This window comes from Carcharodon carcharias, chromosome 1 (assembly GCF_017639515.1).
Source record: "Carcharodon carcharias isolate sCarCar2 chromosome 1, sCarCar2.pri, whole genome shotgun sequence".
NCBI classification, from domain to species: domain Eukaryota; kingdom Metazoa; phylum Chordata; class Chondrichthyes; order Lamniformes; family Lamnidae; genus Carcharodon; species Carcharodon carcharias.
This window is the reverse complement of record NC_054467.1, coordinates 189,973,840-189,997,740: the sequence shown is the minus strand read 5'-3', so window position 1 is coordinate 189,997,740 and position 23,901 is coordinate 189,973,840. Positions and strand designations below refer to the sequence as shown.

General features: G+C 46.0%; 1 protein-coding gene across 3 annotated transcripts in view; it reads left to right on the top strand.

The window, feature by feature from the left end:
- LOC121294052 (urea transporter 2-like) overlaps nucleotides 1-23,901 on the top strand; it is a 150,422-nt gene that overhangs the window by 57,887 nt on the left and 68,634 nt on the right. For all 3 annotated transcript variants that reach the window (XR_005941292.1, XM_041173188.1, XM_041173269.1), the window contains one exon: nucleotides 21,790-21,979. Coding sequence is in view for 2 of the 3 variants with exons in the window: in XM_041173188.1 (XP_041029122.1) it covers nucleotides 21,790-21,979 (190 nt within the window). In the remaining variant the exon portion in view is untranslated. The remainder of the gene's footprint in view (nucleotides 1-21,789; nucleotides 21,980-23,901) is intronic.

Below are 23,901 nucleotides of genomic sequence, written 5' to 3'. Positions count from 1 at the left end.
TCACCAGCACCCATAGCCATGCAATCGCCTGGGCGAGGCAAAGAAAAAGAAAAGGCCTTAAGGCATTATACAACAACACAGTATCAACATCTTGTATTTATATAGCACCTTTAATATAAAACTGTCCACCATTTACAAAACACAAGTCAAGACTGGGATGGAATCCTCTCCACTCATCTGGATAAGTGCAACCCCAACAACATTCAGGATGCCTGACACTATCCAGGATCAATCTGCCCATGTGATCGGCACCTCACCTTAAACATATACTACCTATATCACCAGACACAAATTGGCAGCACGGTGTACCATCTACAATATGCACTGCAGCAATTCACCAAGCCTCTGCCAGCAAATGCATGGGAGCACCACCAACTGGAAGTTCCCCTCCAAGTCACACACCACTCTGACTTGGAACTATGTCACCATTCCTTCACTGTCACTGGATCAAAATAATTGGAACTCCCTTCCTAACAGCACTGTGGGTGTACCTACACCACATGGATTGCAGCGGTTCAAGAAGGCAGCTCACCACCACCTTCCCAAGGACAATTAGTGATGGGCAATAAATGCTGGCTTTACTAGTGATGTTAACATCCCATGAATGCAAAAAACAAAAATGCCCCAATGTGCTCCTCCAGAACATTACACAGCAAAATTTGCCAATGCAGATCCGCAAGCACAGGGGTGATGGGCGAACAGATTTAGTGCGAGTTAGGATTCAGGCCACAGAGTTAGGATGACCTCATGTTTATGGAGGGTAGAATAAGGGTGGTTGGTTAGGAGTGCAGTGAAATTGCCAAGACTCGAGCTAACAAAGACATGGATGAGGGTTTCAGCAGAAGATGAGCTGAGGCAGGACAGAGTCAGGGGATGCGATGGAGTTGGAAATAGGCAGTCTTAGTGATGGCACATATACGTGGTTGGAATCTCTTAGAAACATAGAGTATATAGGATAGCCTTTAACTCAGAAAGAGGCCCTTCAGCCCGCTGTGTCCATGTTGGCTGTCTGCAACAGCAATTCACCTAGTGCCACCACCCACCTTTATCCCATAGCCCTGCAGACCTTTGCTCCGCTGATAATGATCCAATTCTCTTTTGAAAGCCATGATTGAATCTGCCTCCATAAAACTCCCAGGCAGTGCATCCCTGATTTGTGCCAATTACTATGTAAAATGTTTCTCCTCATGCCGCCATCGCTTCTTTTGCCAAGGTTCTCCAGCCTTCCACCAATGGAAACTGTTTCTCCCTTTCTCCTCTGACTAGACACCTCGTGATTTTGAATATCTCTATCAAATCTCCTCTCAGCCTTCTCTTTTCCACAGAACAGCTGCAACTTCTCCAATCTGGCCTGAATTTTTCATTCGTCGAGCACGGGTGATCGGTGGGCCTGGGAACTGATGGGAAATGGGGCCCGAACTGCGATTTCACACTGACTGGCCAACTAACGGCCAGCCAGCATGAAACGCATCCTGAGAAAGGCTCAGCACTGCCGGTGGGGGTAGGAAGAGGGTGGGCACCAAGGTCACTATGGGTGCTGGAGAGCCCTCTCAATGAGCTCCCTGAAGGCACACAGCTGCCTCAGGGATCTGCAGACCTACACAGAATAAACAAAACAAGAGAAATACTGCAAAATATGTCCACTCAGCACAATCGAGCCCCTGTAAGCATACCTCATAAAAAACAGTCGCCAGATGTCTATTTTTTATTTTACTTCCCTTCGGGGATTTCATCCCGCCCTGGATCGAGGTTTGAGCAAAAATGTGAATGCCGCCTGGCCAAGTGGCCCGTCCGCCAACTGTAAAAGGGGACGGGCCACGATTCCAAGTGCATCCTTTATGGGCATAATTTCCCACTTAATTGTCCGTGGGCACATTTCCGCCTGCTGCACGCGCCCATCGAGCGAGATATCGTGCAACTGCGCAGTGACGTCGGGACGCTCACCCGACATCAGCTTGTTCTATTTCGCAGCCAGATGGATCAGACGCGCTCCTGCCTGTGGGGCATGAAATCCTGGCCTCTATTTTCATAACTGAAATTCCTCACTGCTGGAACCATTCTCATGAATCTTTTTTGCACTCCAGGAGCTAGATGTATTGCTCTAGTTGAGGCCATAATCATGTTTTATACAGGTTTATAATTTCCTACCTTTTGTACTCTATGCCCCTATTAATAAAGCCCATGATCCCATATGCTTTGTTAATGATTCTCTCAGTCCACACTGCCCCTTCAATGATTTGTGCAGAAAATCCCTCAGGTCCGTCTGCCTCTGCACACATTTAGAATTATACTATTTATTTTATAACAAAAACAGAATTACCTGGAAAAACTCAGCAGGTCTGGCAGCATCGGCGGAGAAGAAAAGAGTTGACTTTTCGAGTCCTCATGACTCTTCAACAGAACTGAGTGAATATTAGGAGAGGGGTGAAATATAAGCTGGTTTAAGGTGAGGGGGCGGGGGAGAGAAGTGGGGGGGTGTGGTAGTGTGGTTGTAGGGACAAGCAAGCAGTGATAGGAGCAGATAATCAAAAGATGTCACAGACAAAGGAACAAAGAGGTGTTGAAGGTGGTGATATTATCTAAACGAATGTGCTAATTAAAAATGGATGGCAGGGCACTCAAGGTACAGCTCTAGTGGGGGTGGGGTGGAAAGACTAGAGGGGCATACAAGATTTAAAAATAATGGAAATAGGTGGGAAAAGAAAAATCTATATAAATTATTGGAAAAAACAAAAGGAAGGGGGAAGAAACGGAAAGGGGTTGGGGATGGAGGAGAGAATTCAAGATCTAAAGTTGTTGAATTCAATATTCAGTCTGGATGGCTGTAAAGTGCCTAGCCAGAAGATGAGGAGCTGTTCCTCCAGTTTGCGTTGGGCTTCACTGGAACAATGCAGCAAGCCAAGGACAGACATGTGGGCAAGAGAGCAGGGTGGAGTGTTAAAATGGCAAGCGACAGGGAGGTTTGGGTCTTTCTTGCGAACAGACCTGGCGCTTGCCATTTTAACACTCCACCCTGCTCTCTTGCCCACATGTCTGTCCTTGGCTTGTTGCAATGTTCCAGTGAAGCCCAACGCAAACTGGAGGAACAGCACTTCATCTTCCGACTAGGCACTTTACAGCCATCTGGACTGAATATTGAATTCAATAACTTTAGATCTTGAACTCACTCCTCCATCCCCACCCCTTTTCTGTTTCTTCCCCCTTCCTTATGTTTTTTCCAACAATTTATATAGATTTTTCTTTTCCCACCTATTTCCATTATTTTTAAATCTTGTATGCCCTGCTAGTCTTTCCATCCCACCCCCACTAGAGCTGTACCTTGAGTGCCCTGCCATCCATTCTTAATTAGCACATTCGTTCAGGTAATATCACCACCTTCAACACCTCTTTGTTCCTTTGTCTGTGACATCTTTTGATTATCTGCTCCTATCACTGCTTGCTTGTCCCTACAACCACACCCTCCTCCCCCGCCACTTCTCTCCGCCCACCCACCTCCACCCCCCCCCCCAGCCCCCCACCCCACCTTAAACCAGCTTATATTTCACCCCTCTCCTAATATTCACTCAGTTCTGTTGAAGGGTCATGAGGACTCGAAACGTCAACTCTTTTCTTCTCCACTGATGCTGCCAGACCTGCTGAGTTTTTCTAGGTAATTCTGTTTTTGTTTTGGATTTCCAGCATCTGCAGTTTTTTGTTTTTATCTCTATTTATTTTATACTGCCTTTCCTCATTCGTCCTAACAAAATGAATCACTTCCACTTCCGCATTAAATTTCATCTGTCCACCCATTTCACCAATCTAAGTCCTTCTAAAGTCTTTTTTTATTCTTTCATAGGATTTGGGGGTCGCTGGCTAGACTAGCATTCATTGCCCAACCCTAATTGCCCTTGAGAAGGTGGTGGTGAGCAGCCTTCTTGAACCTCTGCCGTTCATGTGTTGGAGGAACACCCAGAGTGCTGTTAGTGGGGGAGCTCCAGGATTTTGACCCAAGGAGCAGTGATATATTTCCAAGTCAGGGTGATGTGTGGCTTGGAGGGGAATTTCCAGGCGGTGGTGTTTCCATGTGCCTGCTGCCGTTGCCCTTCGAGGTGGTAGAGATTGCAGGTTTGGAAGGTGCTGTCAGAGGAACGTTGTTGGGTTGCTGCAGCAAATCTTGTTAACAGTACACACTGCTGTCACTGTGCGTTGGTGGTGGATGGGGTGCCAATGAAGCAGGTTGCTTTTGTCCTGAATGTTATCAGGTTTCTAGAGTGTTGTTGGAGCTGCACTCATCCAGGCAAGTGGAGAGTATTCCATCACACTCCTGACTTGTGCTTTATAGTTGGCGGACAGGCTTTGGGGAATCAGGAAGATGATTGTGGTTGTTGGAAGTCAATAATCTCAGTTCCAGGACATCATTGCAGTTGTTGTGGTCCACATCAGGACAAATAACACAGGTAAGATTAGGAAAGAGGACCTTTTTGGGGATTATCAGGAACTAGGAACTAAATTAAAGAACAGGTCCTCAAGGGTTATAATCTCTGGATTACTACCCGAGCCACGTGCAAATTGGCATAGGGACGCGAGAATAAGGGAAGTAAACACGTGGTTAAAGAAGTGGTGCGGAAAAGAGGGGTTCCATTTCGTGGGGCACTGGCATCAGTATTGGAACAGGAGGCATCTGTACCATTGGGATGGTCTCCACCTGAACCGATCTGGGACCAATGTTCTAGCGAAAAGGGTAAATAGGGTGGTCAACAGGACTTTAAACTAGAAAGTGGGTGGGGGGGGGGGAGGGTGGGAGGGAAAGGAAGGGTAAAACTCCAAGAAGTATGACTAATGGGAAACAAAGCAGCAGGTTAGCGTGTGGGGGGGTGGATTCAACTTCATGGAAAATTATGAAAAAACTAGAAAGAAAGGAGAGCCCAGGAGAGGCTATTAAAGTCTCCAGAACACAAAATAGGACAGAGTATTAGGAAAGGGCTAGGAATCTAACTTCAAGCACGTCAGATAAAGGGACGACAATGAGAAAGGGGACAGGAAATACAGGACTGAAGGTGTTGTATCTGAATGCACGCAGTATACAAAATAAGGTAAATCAGCTTGTGGCGCAGATTGAAATTGGCAGGTATGATGTGGTGGGCATCACGGAGACATGGCTGCGAGGGGATCAGGAATGGGAGCTAAATATCCAAGGATACACATCCTATCGAAAAGATAGGCAGGTTGGCAGAGGGTGTGGGGTTGCTTTGTTAGTAAGAAATGAAATTAAATCGATAGCAAGAAACGACGTAGGGTCAGAGGACGTAGAATCTGTGTGGGTAGAGTTGAGGAACCGCAAAGGTAACACAGCCATAATGGGAGTTATGTACAGGCCTCCGAACAGTAGTCAGGATGTGGGGCACAAGATACACCAGGAGATAGAAAAGGCGTGTAAGAAAGGCTAGGTTACAGTGATCATGGGGGATTTCAATATGCAGGTAGACTGGGAAAAACAGGTTGGTAGTGGATCCCAAGAAAAGAAGTTTGTGGAATGTCTACGAGATGGCTTTTTAGAGCAGCTTGTGGTGGAGCCCACTAGGGAACAGGCAATTCTAGATTTAGTGATGTGTAATGAGGCAGATTTGATAAAGGAGCTTAAGGTGAAGGAATCCTTAGGAGGAAGTGACTATAGAATTTACCCTGCAATTTGAGAGGAAAAAGCTGGAATCAGATGTAACGTTATTACAGTTGAATAAAGGCAACTACAGAGGCATGAGGGAGGAGCTGGCCAGAACTGACTGGGAGATGAGCCTAGCAGGAAAGACAGTGGAACAGCAATGGCAGGAGTTTCTGGGAGTAATTTGGGAGACACAGCAAAAATTCATCCCAAGGAAGAAGAAGCATACTAAAGGGAGGTCGAGACAACCATGGCTGACAAGGGAAGTTAGGGGCAGCAGTAAAGCTAAAGAGAAAGCATACAATGCGGCGAAGAGCAGTGGGAAATGAGGGGATTGGGAAGCCTACAAAGACTAACAGAGGGCAACTAAAAAAGGAATAAGGAGGGAGAAGATTAAATATGAAGCTAAACTAGCCAGTAATATAAAAGAAGATTGCAGGAGTTTTTTTTGATCTATAACGGGTAAGAGAGAGGCAAAAGTGGACATTGGGCCGCTGAAAAATGATGCTGGAGAAGTAGTAGTGGGGAACAAAGAAGTGGCAGAGGAACTGAATAGGTACTTTGCGTCAATCTTCATGGTGGAAGACATGAGTAACATCCCCAAAGTTGAAGAGAGTCGGGGGCAGAGGTGCGTATGGTGGCCATTACCAAGAAGAAGGTGCTAGGAAAACTGAAAGGTCTGAAGGTGCATAAATCACTTGGACCAGATGGATTACACCCCAGAGTTCTGAAGGAGATAGCTGAAGAGATAGTGGAGGTGTTAGTGGTGATCTTTCAGGAGTCGCTGGAGTCAGGGAGCGTACCAGAGGACTGGAAAATTGCTAATGTAATCCCCCTGTTTAAGAAGGGAGTGAGGCAAAAGACGGGAAATTATAGGCTGATTAGCCTGACATCGGTCTTTGGTAAGATTTTAGAGTCCATTATTAAGGAGAGATTTCATAATACTTGGAAGTGCATGGTAAAATAGGGCAAAGTCAGCATGGTTTCATCAAGGGGAGGTCATGCCTCACAAATCTGTTAGAATTCTTTGAGGAGGTAACGTGTAAGTTAGACAAAGGAGAGCCAATGGATGTTATCTACTTAGACTTCCAGAAGGCCTTTGACAAGGTGCCGCACAGGAGGCTGTTCAGTAAGGAAAGAGCCCATGGTGTTAGAGGCAAGGTACTAGCATGGATAGAAGATTGGCTGTCTGGCAGGAGGCAGAGAGTGGGGATAAGGGGGTCCTTCTCAGGATGGCAGCCGGTGACTAGTGGAGTTCCACAGGGGTCAGTGTTGGGACCACAACTTTTCACTTTATATATTAATGATCTAGATGAAGGAACTGAGGGCCTCCTGGCTAAGTTTGCAGATGATACAAAGGTAGGTGGAGGGACAGGTAATATTGAGGAGGCAGGGAGGCTGCAGAAGGATTTGGATAGGTTAGGAGAATGGGCAAAGAAGTAGCAGTTGGAATACAACGTGGAGAAGTGTGAGGTCATGCACCTTGGTAGGAAGAATAGAGGCATAGACTATTTTCTAAATGGAGAGAGAATTCAGAAATCTGGAGTGCAAATGGACTTGGGAGTCCTAGTCCAGGATTCTCTTAAGGTTAACTTGCAGATTGAGTCGGTAGTTAGGAAGGCAAATGCAATGTTGGCATTTATTCCGAGAGGATTAGAATATAAAAGTAGGGATGTGCTGCTGAGGTTTTATAAGACTCTGGTCAGACCACATTTAGAATATTGTGAGCAATTTTGGGCCCGTATCTCAGGAAGGATGTTCTGGCCCTGGAGAGGGTCCAGAGGAGGTTCACGAGAACGATCCCAGGAATGAAAGGCTTAACATATGAGGACTCTGGGTCTATACTCAATGGAGTTTAGAAGGATGAGAGGGGATCTGATTGAAACTTACAGAATACTGAAAGGCCTGGATAGAGTGGACGTGGGGAAGATGTTTCCATCAGTAGGAGAGACTAGGACCTGAGGGCACAGCCTCAGAGTAAAGGGAAGACCTTTTAGAACAGAGATGAGGAGAAACTTTTTCAGCCAGAGAGTGGTGAATCTATGGAATTCATTGCCACAGAAAGCTGTGGAGGCCAGGTCATTGAGTGTATTTAAGACTGAGATAGATTGGTAAGGGGATCAAAGGTTACGGGGTGAAGGTGGGAGAATGGGGTTGAGAAACTTATCAGCCATGATTGAATGGCGGAGCAGAGTCAATGGGCCGAAGAGCCTAATTTCTGCTCCTATGTCTTATGTTCTTATGGTCTAAGTTCCTCAGGGTAGTGTCCAAGGCCCAACTTCAGCTGCTTAACCTTCTTTCCATCATACGCTCAGGAGTGGTGATGTTCGCTGATGATTGCACAAAGTTCAGCAGCATTCACGGATCCTCAGATGCTGAAGCGGTCCATGTTCATATGCAGAAGCCTGTCAAGCTGGCCACCTGACATATGCCTCTCCCACCATTGGTTAAGTCCCGGCAATGGCGGGATGGGGCCCTTATTTGGGACAGTGGGAACTAATTGCCCAATTAAGGACCTTAATTGGCCCATTGGCAGGCAGTTCACCAAATGGACTTCACCCCCACCTTCCCCATGCTGCTGATACAATTACAATGAGTGCAAGTGCAGGCGGGGAGACAGCGGGCAGGTCGTCCATGGGATTTAACCTGCCCCCTGTCTAAACTTGCCAGCAGGGGAACGTTAAGTCCAGCCCCAAGCAAGGGCCCAAAGTGAGAGCTAGGGCAGAATTTTGCCGTCGGCGAGCAGGGGGTGGGGCTCACTCGCCGACGCGTAAAATAACATGGGATGATGTTGGGCGGACCCCTGACGTCACCCTGCCCCATTTAAATTTTCAGGAATGCGGGGCACAGCAAAATCAGCCACGGGCCCCCCAACCTGTCATTTAAACAATTAAAGGAAATGCCCATCCAACCTTAAGGTTGGTGGGCAGGCCAGGAGCCCCGGTGGCAAATAGAGAAAACATGAAACCTCATCCACAGGTAGGATGAGGTTTCATGCAGGGTTCTAAAAATTTTAACAAAATTTTTCTGTAAATTATGAACATGTCCCATCTCATGTGACATTGTCACGTGAGGGGAACATGTTAGGGAACTTTTTTTTCTCTTTTTAACAGTTTTCAAAGTGGAAGCGATCTCCCTGAGGCAGCAATTAGCCCCAGGGAGAAGTCCGTTTTTCACGCACTCGCTTTTAAGGAATCCCCCCCCCCCGCCCACACAAGAAGTGTATAGCACTTCCTGCCAGACGTCACACTGGGCCGGCCTTAATTGGCCCACCCAAATAAAATGGCGGTGCAGCCCGCTTCTCCTGCGGGGATCGGCTCCCTACCCGCTGGAGATTGGGTCGGGCCTGCCCACCCAACAGGCAGAAAATTCTGCCCATAGTATATTAACTAAGGCTTAACGTAGTCTTGTACAAATATATTATTTGTTGTTTTCTAATTAATCATACTGTAAATGCATTCTAACATGCTTCGCTTTTCCAATAGTCTCACGTTGTGAATCTTAAGATTCATGCACTGTCACCAAAATCATTCTCCTGTTCAGCAACCTTGAGCGTACAATCCTGCAATGGATACACATGCTTGGTGTTGGCCCTACTGAGTGCTTAACACTCCATTTATCTATACTGAACAATATGTACTGAATGCGAGCCACCACAACCACCCCACAGCCTAATTTCCCAATCATATCTAAATCTGCCATTAACTTAATTTTCTCAATTAACTCCGCACATCCACACATATCTTTGATAATACTGGGATATTGAAAACACAGGCAGCCAAAACTGAACCATGAAGGAGTGAGGACAGATGTTGTAGAGAACACTCTTTGCATTGTAAAGAGGGTTGAATTTTACCAGAACGGAGGAGATCCCGCATCACGGCTCAACATGGGTCGCGTGGCCGCAGAGGCGGGAGCCAGGAGCCTCCTCAGGGATTGTAGTCAATTAACCATCGGCAGGCAGGAGTGCCGGCAAATAACAGGTGACAGGCAGGAGGAAATTCCAACAGGCACCACAGTTAAAGGGAACTCAACAGCCTTCCTACAAGCTGCACACAAATAGGGTACCAGAAAGGTTGCGGGACACGAGAGACTGAACAGGAATGGCTGGAGTCAGAGGAAGGGTAGCACCAAGCTTCAGTGATGCCTTACTGGAGGTGCTCCAGCAGGCTGTGTGGGAACAGAGAGAGTTGCTCTTCCCAGTGGATGGGAGGAGGAGGCCAGCAAGAATAATGAAGAGGGCATGACTGCATGTGGCCGCAGAAGTCAGCGGCCGCAGGGCCATTGAATGAACATGGCAGTGTTTCGATTATCAGTATGGTCTGGCAAGGTGCATGCTATTCATAATTCTTACATCCTTACAGGTTATAAATGGCACCTATGAGATGGGAGCCTATGTGGCCAAACCATGCCAGGAACCATCATGCACAGAGAGACACTGGGTAGCCTCACACAGTGGCTCATGGTCTGTCAAAGTTGATTGCTGCACTCCCAAGATTGAACGGCCACTTGCAGCAGGCCTCCCAGTGGCACGATACATGACATGGAAGCTGGCATAGGGTGACAACTGCCACAGGCAAGTGACAAGTGCAACTGTGTGTGTTTGTCTTTTGGGAGAAGCACACCCACAATGCAATGAAATGGAGAGGAACTGGAGGTGATGTGCCATTCTTAACTGTCGTAATCCCAATGGAGGAGGATGCAATGGAAATAGGATGGGCTGCAGCAGATCAGCCTGTTGCTGAGGCTGGGTGTGGAGCCCATAGAAAGTGAGTAACATGATGGATGAGCATATCAGTCCTTCTGATGAGTATCAACTGCAGTGGCCTTGTGGGGACTGATGAACACAGGAAACTCCAGATCATGGACAAGCAGCAGTTGTTAACTAAATTTTGCAGATGACCCCAAGCTTGGAAGTATTGTAAAATGTGAGGGCAATAGTGGTAAACTTCAAGGGAACATAGGCAGGTTGATGGAATGGGTGGACAAGTGGTAAATGAAATTTAATACAGAGAATTGCAAAGTGATTCATTTTGGTAGGAGGAATGAGGAGGGCCAATATATTCGAAAGGTGGTATGGTAAGAGAGATGGATGTGCGCAAATCATTGAAGGTGGCAGGGCAGGTTGAGAAAGTGGTTAATAAAGAATATGAGATCCCAGGCTTTATAAATAGGGGCAACAGTACAAAAGCAAGATGGTTGAGCAAAACATTAGAAAGGGAACCTGTACTTGTAGTAAAATAGGAGGCAATCAGAGCAGAAAGCAGTGCTGCAGTTTTAAATTTGAAAAACTGAGAAAAAAAGCCCTGCAGATCCACAGTTGCCGGGATCCTGCCAAAACTGAAAAAGAACGCAAAACACAGCCCAGAAAAGCTATGATAAACCTGCATAAAATACTGCTCCAGCCTCAAATGGAGTACTGTGTCCAGTTCTTGACACCACACGTTAGGGTGGATGTGAAGACATTAGAGAGGGGGCAGAAAAGATTTACGGGAATGGTTCCATGGATGAAGAACTTTCAGTTACCTAGTTTGGAGAAACTATGACTATTGTCCCTTGGAGAAGAGAAGGTTAAAAAGAGATTTGATAGGGGTATTCAAAATTATGCGGGTATGGATAGGACGGATAGAGAGAAACATCTTTTGATGATGGAAGGATAAAGAAACAGAGGACATCGATTTAAGGTGATTGGCAAAAGGATTAATGGTTACGTGAGGAAAAATATTTTTACACAGTGTGGTTAGGATTTGGAATACACTCCCTGAGGGAGTGGTGGAGGCAGATTCGATTGAGGCCTTCTGTGGTAAAGTGGAATACCAGGCACCTTTAAGAGAATGCAAGTGGACTAACCACATGACAGCACTGACCAATCACTGTACAGCACGGGCTACTGGTTAACTGTAAGTCTAGAGCTGGAGGTGGTTGTGGGAGCATGCAAGGGTTTAGTGCTCTGCCCTCTGTTAAGCAATAGGCAATCACAGTTTGTTCTTATATCAGTCTCTCTCTGTTATTGATAGTGGGCATCGACTAACAAGTGTACATGTAGGCATGTAATTCGAGCTTACTCGGCTAATGAACTCATAGACTCAAGACATAAAACTGCCGACAATGATGAAAATAGCAAAATTGTAAGACTCCTGAGTGAGATTCCACAAGATGGGTGAGCAAAACATTAGAAAGGAAATCTGTTCTTTGTTTCAAAATAGGAAGCAATCAGGGCAGAAAGCAATGCTGCAGTTTTAAATTTGAAAAAACTTAGGAAAAAAGCCCTGCAGAATCACGATTGCAAGGATCCCGTCAAAACTCGAAAAGAGCACAAAACACAGCATAGAAAAGCCAACAGCTGCAGAGACGGAGTAAAAAAATGGTGAATGCTCTTAAAGTGACAAAACATTTAAAGCGGTACATACAAAAAAAATGGCTATGGACAGAAAATTATAAGAGACCTCAGAGAGAAGGCAGCTCTGCAAAAGGCAAAGCACAAATTGATCAATGGCAGTCAATAAAGCTGCAGTAAGCCAAAAGCCTGAATTCGTCATTAACTGGGAAGCCATAGGATGGGCAGTCCCCTTGTAGTCATTCATGATGCCGCAGTTCGGGCGTGTTGATCTATTCAACCCCATTTCAGGTGACTAGTCTCAGTACGTTGAACGCCTAATATTCTTTTTTTCCATTCACAACATTGTGGGGGAGGAGAAGAAGAGGGCAACTCTTCTGTCCACATGTGGGAGCAAAACGTACGAGCTGATCCGCTGCCTCACGTCACCGAACAACCTGACTCAAAGGCTTTCGAAGAATTAATAAAAATTGTACAAAACCACCTGAGACCAACGCCCTCAGTCACTATGCAGTGCTTCAAGTTCAATTCAAAGAATGGGCTTCCAAGGAAGACAATAGCTGGCTATGTGGCTGTCTTAAAGGCATTAATTGAACATTGCAAACTCGGAACGCCTATTAGTGACATGCTGAGAGACTGATTGATATGAGGGATTGGAGATGATACTATTCAAAGACGTTTGCTAGCCAAAGCTAATCTAGACCTCAATAAGGCATTAGAATTAGCCACAGCCATGGAAAATGCTGTTAGAAATTCGGAAGCTATGAGGGATGCACAAAATGGCTCTGCTCTTCTAGTAGGACGCGACAGACTGGCAACAAAAGACGCGAAAACATCGGCCCCCACAGAAAGGTGGGAAACGCCCCCTATTTACAGATCATTAAAAAACAGCAGTACCACAGTGAAAACCCACAAAATGAATGAGAGAAATGCATGCCAGCATCCAGTGGGTAATCAACAATTCAAAAAGTCGAATGCTTTTTCTGCCACCACTATAGCCACATAATGAGGCACTGCAGAGATAGGCTGAGACAGCATTTTAGAGACAAAGAGAGAAATCGTGAAATATGTCTTATGGAAGAACCGGAAGAAATAGAATCAAACATCCATACATTACACAACCTGAAAGTGGGTAGAACCAAGTCAATCCAAGTAAGCATTATAGTCAATGGACAACCCATTAAGATGGAAGTTGATACTGGAGTATCGATGTCCGTCAATGGAGAGCATACATTCAGATACTTGAATAAAGGAACCCATTCTTTAAAATTGAAAGTTTCAGACACTAAACTGAGAACATACATGGGTGAAGAAATAAGACTGAAAGGGTTATGTCAAGTCTCGGTGACGTATAGAGATCAATCTGAAAGGTTGACCTTGATAATGGTAGCTGGGGAGGGCCCCAGCTTAATAGGCCATAACTGGCTCAAAAATTGAAATTGAAATGCACCAAAATTTTTCAAATTACAATGAAAGGCTTACAGGAATTATTGCAAAAGTATGTTTCCGTTTTCAACAACGAGTTAGGAAGGATTTGAGGGCTACAGGCCAGAATCCATATAGACCCAAACACAGCCCCCAGATTTATACGAACCAGACCAGTCGCTTACGCTCTACGGAACAAAGTTGGAACTGAACTGAACAGACTGGAAAAATTGGGCATCCTACAACCGGTGTAATTTTCTGAGTGGGAGGCACCCATCGTACCTGTACTGAAGCCGGACCAAAGTGTGCGTTTATGCAGTGACTATAAGCCAACTGTCAATAACGTGGCCAAATTTGATAGACACCCAATACCCAAGATTGAGGAATTGTGTATGAAGTTGGCAGGGAGCACCACATATTCAAAATTAGACATGAACCATGCCTACAAGCAAGCAGAGTTAGAAAAGGACTCTAGGGAATTTGTCACCATTAATGCACACCGAGGACTGTATCAATACACATGTCTACCCTTTGGGGCCTCCTCAGCATGTGCTGCTTCAAGGATTGCCCCGTGTTATAATTTACTTTGACGACATATTGGTCACGGGACTGACTGATGATGAACACTTAGCAAATCTAGAAAAGGTGCTCAAACGCTTCTCACAAGTGGGGTTACGTCTAAAACAAGAGAAATGTCCATTCCAAGCTAAGGAGGCAGTTTACCTGGGCCACAAGGTTGATGTGCAGGGCCTACATCCTGTATCAGAATAAGTCCAGGCCACTTGCAAGGCACCAGCCCCAAGAAATACCACAGAGCTTAAGGCTTTCTTAGGCATGGTAAACTACTACGGCCAATTCCTCCCAAACCCCTCGGCAGTTCCCATTGTACGGCCTGCTTAAGGAGAATCAGAAATGGAGCTGGCAAGCCCCACACCAGGATGCCTTCTGAAAGTGAAGCGATTATTAAGATCGTCGGCCTTGTTCGTCCACTTTGACCCCAAGAAGGAATTAATTTTAACATGTGACCTGTCCCCTTATGGAATAGGGGTTGACCTTTCACATCAGATGGTGAATGGCTCCAAACGACCCATAGGTTATACATCTCGCAGTATCGCAGAACAACAATATTTCCAAATTGAAAAGGAGGGTTTATCAATTGTGTTCATAGTCCGGAAGTTTCATCAATATCTCCACGGTTGCCATTTCCATATTATATCTGATCACAAGCCTCTACTGGGATTATTTGGAGAAGATAAAGTTATACCCCCTATCACATCGGCTCACATCCAGAGATGGGCACTAATATTAGCACATGCCAGCACATTAAGCCGCCTTCCCCTGCCAGCGAATAACAGGGAGGCTTCAATTTCCCGGGAACCGGTCTTAGTGCTAAATTATCTGGCTTCTCCCCCTGTTCAGACCAGAGAAATCCATGAGTGGACAAGCTGGGACCCACTATTGAAGCAGATCTTGAATGGCTGGTCAGGTGGATCTAAATCCAAGAAAATGAAGCCCTATTCTGATTGCAAATATGAACTCTACTGCCAGGGCAGCATGTTACTCTGGGGAGCAAGGGTTATCATGTCCCCAAGGGGGTGAAGGCCATTGTTAGCCGAGCTACATAGCTCTCACCCGGGCATTAGCAGAATGAAGGTGCTCACACGCAGCTATTTGTGGTGGCCAGGCATAGGCTTGGATATCAAAACCCTGGTCAAAAGCTATCCTCAATGCCAGCAGGTGCAAAAAGCTCCCCCCCTCTTAGCTCCATGACACCCATGGGAATGGCTAGGCCAGCCATGGGTGCACCTCCACGTCGATTATGTGGGAACCTTCTTGGGCACAATGTTCCTTTTACTGATCGACTCCCACTCCAAATGGATGGACGACTATGAAGTCCAGTCACCTGCATTGGCTGCCACCATAGACCGTTTGCGGCAGAGTTTTGCAGTCCATGGATTGCCGGAGGTCCTTGTGTCCGTCAATGGGATCGCTTTTAATAGCGGAGAGTTCCACAGGTTCACGACCCTTAACAGCATTACCCGTATCAAAATCTCACCCAGCATCAAACGGCATGGTTGAGCAGGCAATCCAAACCTTTAAATCCAGGATGAAAATGATGGAAGGGGATTCCATCAGCACAAGATTGTCCTGGTTCATGTTCGCATACCAGACCGCGCCACATACAATGACCGGCATTGCCCCTGCAGAATTACTAGTAAAGAGACATCACCGCACCTGCCTGATCCTTATCCGGCCGAAGTTAGAGGGGATGGTGGAGTAAAGCCAAGAGGCAAACACCAGGCACAATGGTCACGGTCACGAAAGAACTTTCATGGTGGGAGATGCAGAACTTTGGAGTTGGAGCCCAATTGGCTGTTAGAGAGGTGAGTGCAGTAACTGGACCCCTCTCCTAAAATGTATCGGTAAATGGTCAAATAATTAGTTGTTCTGTGCGAGAGATGGCGTGGACACAAGGGGCCAAAGGGTCTCTTGTTCTGTAACCAATCTGTGATTCCATTGCCAGAATTTTACGCTCCCTGCCTATCCCCTGCCCCAAGTGGGTTCTGAGGCGGTTAGCAGGTGGCGGAGGGAGAGGGGGGGTGGGAAACATGAATTTGCATGGTCAGGATTTCCTCCAGGTCCTGCCTACCCCAATCGGTAGCGATTTTACACTGGGGCGGGTAGGGCCTTGGACAGGATGCCCATGCTTGCCCCAATTAAGGCCCCTAAATGGCCACTTAATGGCTTTCTCCCACCCAGCCTCAATTTTTAGGCTGGCGGGCAAATGACAGCTCAGGGGAGGAAGTGCGAAAATAAAGTAAATTCAATCTTGGGTGGGAAGGGTGGGGGGTATGGGGCACCTATATCAGCAAATCCCTTTAAGGTCCGGTGACTCCGGCACCCTCACCCCCTGGCCTATCCCCTGAGACCCCAATCGCCTCCTCTTCGGAACCACTCCAGGTCTTCCCTCCCCTACCCACCCAGGGACCCCTGCCACTTACCTGTCCTCCGGGTCCCGGGACTTAATGCCAGGCAGCCCTCTGCAGTGACTCTTCCAACCACTGCAGCACTGTCTGGAGGGACTGCTTCTTATTCACTTCGCTGGCTGGGCCAGCATTTATTGCCCATCCCTAGTTGCCCTTGAGAAGGTGGTGGTGAGCTGCCTTCTTGAACCACTGCAGTCCATGTGGTGTAGGTACACCCACAGTGCTGTTAGGAAGGGAGTTCCAGGATTTTACCCAGTGACAGTGAAGGAACGGCGATATATTGCCAAGTCAGGATGGTGAGTGACCGTCAGTTCCCCAAGGCGGGACTTCCTCCTGAGTGAGGGGCGGACGATCCACCCACAGCCAATTAACGCTCATTCGAGGATAATATGGCACCGGGTCTGCTGCAGTGGCCGGTATGTGTTCCCCGCGGCCAAGCCCCCGCCATCCTGAAAATTCAACCCTGTGATTTTATGAAAGTGCAGTATGTTAACATCGCCCTTGTCTCTCCTGCAGGTCCAGCAGCAGAGGAAAACCTGATGATGGCTCTGGGACCAAATGAGATCTCAGGGGAAGATCCACTATCTGAGGAGACTGCAGACTCTGCCTCCGCAGATGCATTCGTGATGGTAGACATTGATGCACAGTTAGAAAGGATGGCACCAGCTGGCGATCGTGGCACCGGCGCATGCGAACAGGCAACTGAGGCAGTGACAGCTGGCCATGATGCCATGGAAGGGCCCAGCGTTGCCCAGCTTCCCCCAGATGGCAAGCTTTGGGAGTTATCAGCAAAACGACAGTTACTGGAGCAGCAGCGTGAAACGTGTGGGCACCTTTCAGAGTTCCCAGAGGCTGTTTGCACCCATCCACAGGCGACGCAGGCCGTGAATGGCCCTATTGCCTGAATATTTCCCTCATCGGGCGCGTGCAATTGGCGGCCCTTGAAGCAGATGGGAAACGGGTCCCCAACCGCGATCAGCCCCCAACCACAATTTCACGCTAACTGGCCAACTAACGTCACTGCGGATGTGGGTGAGCGCTGCGAGAGAGCTCCTTAAAGGCAGACAGCTGCCTCAGGGAGCTGCAGAGCTGAAAATAATAAAATAAAGCATAAAAAAGCTGCAAAAAATGTCCATGCAGCACAATCCAGCACCTGAAAGCATGCCTCATAAAAAATGCTGTCCCCAGATATTTATGTTTATTAAAATTCATAACAGAGATTTCATCCTGTCCCTGGGTGAGGTTTCATGAAAAATGTGAAGGCCGCCAGGCCGATTGGCTGGTCCGCCAAAGGTTGGATGGGCCACGAAATATCCCATTCAATTGTGCCGTTAATGGGCTTAATTGCCTGCTGAATTGTCGGCTGGCACGTTTTTGACTGCTGTGTGTGCCCACCGAGCAAAATATCACACGAGTGTGCAAGGAGGTCGGGATGCTCGCCTGATGCCATCTCGTGTGATCTTACACCCAATCGGGTCAGGCGCTTGCCCGCCTGCAGGACGTAAAGTTCTACCCCATGTTTCTGGCATGTGAGCACATGGCATCCTCCACTGAGGCAGTGGTGACCCTCACGGAGACCCACATGCAGCACACACTCCATGGATGCAGGGTGTACACACCCACTTCTACAGTATTACCTCATACATGTGCTGTGTGGAGCCATAAGTAGGCGAGCTGGCCCCAAGATGCATGGACGTGATGCCAGATGTTCAACCACTCAAGGTAAACAGGAACGGGCAGGTGCGCCTTAAAAGGGTTAGGAGATGCTCCCTGAAGACTAAGGGGCATCTTCTAGAGGCGCTCCTTGTGTTGTACCTACATCAGATGGACTGCAACAGTTCACAAAGGCAAGTCACCACTACTCTCTCAAGGATAATTAGGGATGGGCAACAAATACTGGCCTTGCCAGTGATGTCTACATCCCCTGAAAGAATTTTTTAAAATCCTCAGCTCCTATGAGGGTGGCAAGAATGCTTCATGAAGCCCTGATGACAGAGGCATCATTTGCACTGATGCAGGTGGCCCTGAATGTGCTATGCCCCTCTGGGCTTAGGGACCCAGAGACCATCAACAGTGCCCACCTCTTGCACGGAGCAGAAAAGGCAGCAACCTGCTTCCAAATGAACTCCAGGTACCAAAAGAGCAAAAGGTAAGAGCAACTGAAAAAGTTTGCATCAAGCCATTTAGTAGCACCTGGGGTCTCACTGGGCAATTGGCAAATGCTGAATGTCAAAGTATTCGGTGTATGTGCTACCTTAAAGGTTTTATAATGCATTATATAATGATTCTCCGTGCATTTCTACACCAGTACATGAGCACTTGAAATGGAGGGCATGAAAATGTGACCATAGGCAAGGTCAATAGGAATGAATCCCTTGGATTAATGTAATGGTGGGGCCAGTGAGATGGTGAGAGCATTGAATGAAAGGCCGCCAAGACTACATCAGGCAGAATAGTAAATAATTTCCAGAGACCTTTAACAGAAACTCAAGAGAAATGTGTGCTCATGAGTGAGACAGATGACTCCTCTGCAGGAGCCTTGATGGCCACATGCTGACAGTCAATCACCCCAGGCACCAAAGAGAATCTAGTTGTTGTGAGTGGTGGCCGAGTTGATACTGTTGATAAAGTTGATCCACAGACACTTCTTAGGTGGAAACTTTAAGTTTATTTACAAGGTACTCAGCAACAACTATATGTCTGCTTTCAACTCAAACTCTATCTCTACACAACTAACTACTAACTACTGACTACTGAGGGAGCCCGTGCTACTCTCCTATTGGGTAATAAAGATCATGTGATCTTCCTTAACAAACATTATTCTTAAAGGTATATTACACAATAAATAAAACCATAATTACCACATCCCTCCCCCTTTACTCGGATATAAATTTTATATTTACAAGTACAAATTTCTCAAAACAACAAAATATTTACATTGGGAAAGGAATTTACAAGTTCAGCCTTTCTGGGGGTTTCCTTATGCGTGTAGAGCATCACAGCTTTACAATTTCAGATGCTTTTTCAGGAACCTCCTTTTCCGGAGTTGCCTGAACACCAGGTGCTTCAGTGGGCACCTGTAGATCTGTATCATCTACTCTTGAAGGAACATCAGACATGTCAGTACTAGATTGAGCTCTCTCAACAGGAAACGCTGACCCGGTTGTGAACACTAGTGGAATCAGTTCTTGGTGATTTGTTCCTCTCTTCCTTAGATGATCCACATGTCTCTGTATGACTCGGCCTTCCACCTCCATGTGGTAAGATAGAGGTCCAGTCCCTGTACTTATTTCATCCAGTAGCCACTTTGGTCCTTCTCCAAAGTTCTTCATGTCTCTCCCACGGTAAATTTCCTCTCACGACTATGCCAGTCGTGCCTAGTTTTCTGACTTCCCTGATTCCTTTCCACCTTCCCCTCTAAATTCGGCATTATTAAGACATAGACACTTCTTAGGTGGAAACTTTTAAGTTTATTTGTAAGGCACTCAGCAGCAACTACATCTGTGCTTTCAACTCAAACTGTATCTCTGCACAACTAACTACTGACTACTGAGGTAGACAGCACTGCTCTCCTTTTGGGTACTAAAGGTCATGTGATCTTCTTTAACAAGCATTATTCTTAAAGGTGTATTACACACTAAATAAAACCACAATTGCCACAATAGTGATGGTCCAAAATCCAACCACCCTCTCAACCTATCTAGCCTGATTGATGCAACACCTGATGTACTGCCCTGCTCTCTGTTACATGGCATCAATCGCCTGCTGATGGAGTGATGGGCCACTGACTGGAATATCCCACAGCTGTCTCCAAACGTTTCCTGGAAAGATTCTGAGATGTAAACAGTCACCTTTGTTTCCACAATTACAGGTCACTATACTACATTGGCCTCAACTCTTCCTCCAGCATTCCATGCAGATCTGCTGCCACCTGCCTGGACAGATGGAACCATCCAGGACAAAGCAGCCTGCTTAATTGGCACCACATCCACAAACATTCACTCCTCCACTACCAACGCACAGTAGGAGCAGCGTGTGTCATCTACAAGATGCACTGCAGGAACTCAACAAGCCTCCTTAGACAGCACCTCCCAAACACACGACCACTACCACCTAGGAGGGCAGGGGCAGCAGACACATGGGAACACCACCACCTGGAAGTCCCCCTCCAAGCCACACACCAACCTGACTTGGGAATATATCGCTTGTCCTTCACTATCACTGGGTCAAAATCCTGGAATTCCCACCCTAACAGCACTGTGGGTGTACCTACACCACATGGACTGTTAGGGTTCAAGAAGGCAGCTTACCATCACCTCCTCAAGGGAAATAAATGCTGGCTTAGCTAGTGACACCCACATCCCATGAATGAATAAATGGTTTCATGGTCATCATTAGACTTTTAATCCCAGATTTTTATTGAATTCAAATTTCACCATCTACCGTGGTGGGACTCAAACCCAGCTCCCCAGAGGATTACTAGTCCAGCAACAATACCACTATGCCACCACCTCCTCCTGCCTGTTCTGGCTCCTTTATAGCACTACCAATATATCCCACTCCTCTGCTTTTTCCCAATTATCCCCGTGTTTTTTTTCTCTTTTCCTTTTCGAATGTTACTATTCAGGCCGTGTGTTCCAGATCACATCAACTGGATGAGTAAAAAATTCTCCTCTTCCCCCACCTGGCTTTTTTGCTGATTGTTTTAAACCTATATCCTTTGATTACTGACCCTCCTGCAAGTGGAAACAGTTTTTCTCTACCTACTCTATCATAATTTTGAATACATTTATTACATCTTCCCTTAATCCTCCCTGTTCTAAGAAGACAATTCCAGACGCTATTGGAAGGAAACTTTTAGGGCAATCAGAAAGTTAAACATGTTGAGTGAAGTCTATAGTGGGATAGATTGTTTATCATCTTTAAGACCATGAACTTACAATGAGAACATGGCAATGCACAAATCCCCAATACCAAACAGCATTTAAACTCTGGCTAATTTCATGTTATATTTACAATAACATTTAGACTTTCTGGACTTAATGGCAAAGATTATGTTATGCACAGTTCCAATTTAGTAACAGATTAATACATTGTGCATTAAAATAGTGTAAATTTGCTTGTTATTATAAAACAGTGTATCATCTCATTTATCATAAACAATGCTATTGGTGATCCACTTTATAGAAATAAATCAAATTAATGGGTGTTAATATACTAAATGTTTGTCTTTGTGTAATAAGGTTGCTGTCTAATATAATTTTAGGGTTTGAATTATATTTGCTAACTATTTGGGACCTAGAAATCTGCAATTTATCTAAGGTCCATTTCTCACTTTTGCAAGGGAAGCAAACAAATCATACTTTTAATAGTTATACACTTTTCTTCTGACAACATTGCAGAGCAGAATATCATCTTTCAATTTATTGACTGGAACTTACGTGGAATTGCTCAGGTGATGTTTGTCAACAATCCGTTGAGCGGGATTATTATTTTGGCCGGGCTGATTCTACAGAATCCATGGTGGGCACTGAACGGCTTCGTGGGAACAGTGTTCTCAAACCTGGCAGCACTTTTGTTCAGTCAGAACAGGTAAACATTCTCACGAAATATGCTTCTTATTTTCAAGGGTTTCTTACACAAAAATAAATCAAAATGGCATTCTGAACATTTTTATCTGTGTCATTGGCTACAATATTTCAAAAATAAATTAAATTTCTTGAGTAGCATGATAACAAAGGTTACAATCTATAGATAAAAGCAAAAAACTGCGGATGCTACCTTGCTACCTGTCTACCTTGCACATCCTGCTTTCTACCCTTAATGTCACCTATTAGCACATTTCTTAGATAATATCACCACCTTCAACACCTCTTTGTCCTTTTGTCTATGACATCTTTTGGCTATCTCCACCTATCACTGGCCCTCTATCGAGCTCTACTGGTCCCAACCACCGCCCCCCCCCCCACCCCCCCCCCCCCCCCCAACCCCCGCCACCCCCCCCCCCACCCCCCCGACTTAAACCAGCTTACATTTCACCTCTTTTCTACTTTTCCTTAGTTCTGTTGAAGCGTCATACGGACTCGAAACATTAACTATGCTCCTCTCCGCAGATGCTGTCAGACCTGCTGAGTTTTTCCAGATATTTTTATTTTTGTTTACAATCTATAGACTTGTTTAATACGAGATCTTGCCACATTGAATGATAAGTATGGTAACCTGTAGATCCCACTAAGCAGCAAATAGCATGTCAGGGCTGAAGGTGAGACAGAGTGAATGACCACGGTATTTATTGGGTGGCTGGGAGGGAGTGTGCAGGGTGCAGGTGCAATATTGGAATCCCAGAAGAATGGGTTTTCCTCAGGCCTTACTGAATTCAATGGCAGGAACTCATTAATTTTTTTTGTCTCCATTTCCCAGCTGCAGCTAGCTGGATTGAAAGGTTGGCTGGCTGTTGGACGGGTAAGCCTTCAGCATCAGGCTGAAACTGGGGAACAGAGAGAAGGAAGCAATCGGAGGCCAGTGTTGGAAAAGACTGGAGGCAGACACTGGGAGAATCGAAAGCTGGAGGATTGGGAGATTGGAAGGGTTGAGGGGGGAAAGTCAGAAAGGTCAAGAGATACCACAAAAGGTCATGGGAAAATTGAAAGAGTCAGTGCAGATTGTGGCTCCGTGGGGTGCATCACGGTTTTCATGGAGATTGGGTTGTGCGGGGGTGGGGTGCAATTGTCAAGGGGAGTTCCTGATCATAAGGAAGAGGGCAGCCAGTTATCTTAGTGGGCCAAGGGGTAGCACTCCTGCTCTGCTTGGCCCACAAGGAGTGCTGGAAAGACATTTAACTGCTGATTCCAGCAGTTCTTATTTCCCTCGCATTTGCCAGTTTCCTGAGGTGCGGAAAACACAGCCAACCAATGCAGGATTTAAAATGAAGTTAAACTGCATGGTGCACAGTCTTACTGAAATATTTAAATAAGTGGCCCACCTCCTGAGAACAGGTTGGTTACCTATCTCTCATCCTGCCTCCATTAAAACCTCCAGGTAAATTAGATTTCGTTTTGAGATTTTTAACATTTTAATATCCCACCTGACCCAAACCCACTGGTTTTGGGAGTTTTAAGTTCCCTGCAGCATATCATACAATTGCCAGTTCACACTTACGGTGACTGCAGTCTCCACACTGCCCTGTAGCTGTTCCTCTACTTCTAATCTGACCACTGTATCACTGGATTAACAATTATGCAGCATTTAAAATATTCTAGATTTGAAGTCTACCAGAGTATCTGTGCAATGTATGTAATATAGCTGCAAAGAAAAGTTATTAAGTTTCAAACTCCAAGTTCCATATGTGTGAAAATTTAAAAAATGCAGATTGTGTGTGTTAATACCATGCACAACGTCTTCTAAATTAGGAATTTGGGGAGAACTATATTAGGAACACCAGATCATGAATAGGCCATTCAGCACCTTGAGCTGTTCCATCATTCGACCAGAACATGACTGATCCGTATTTTAAA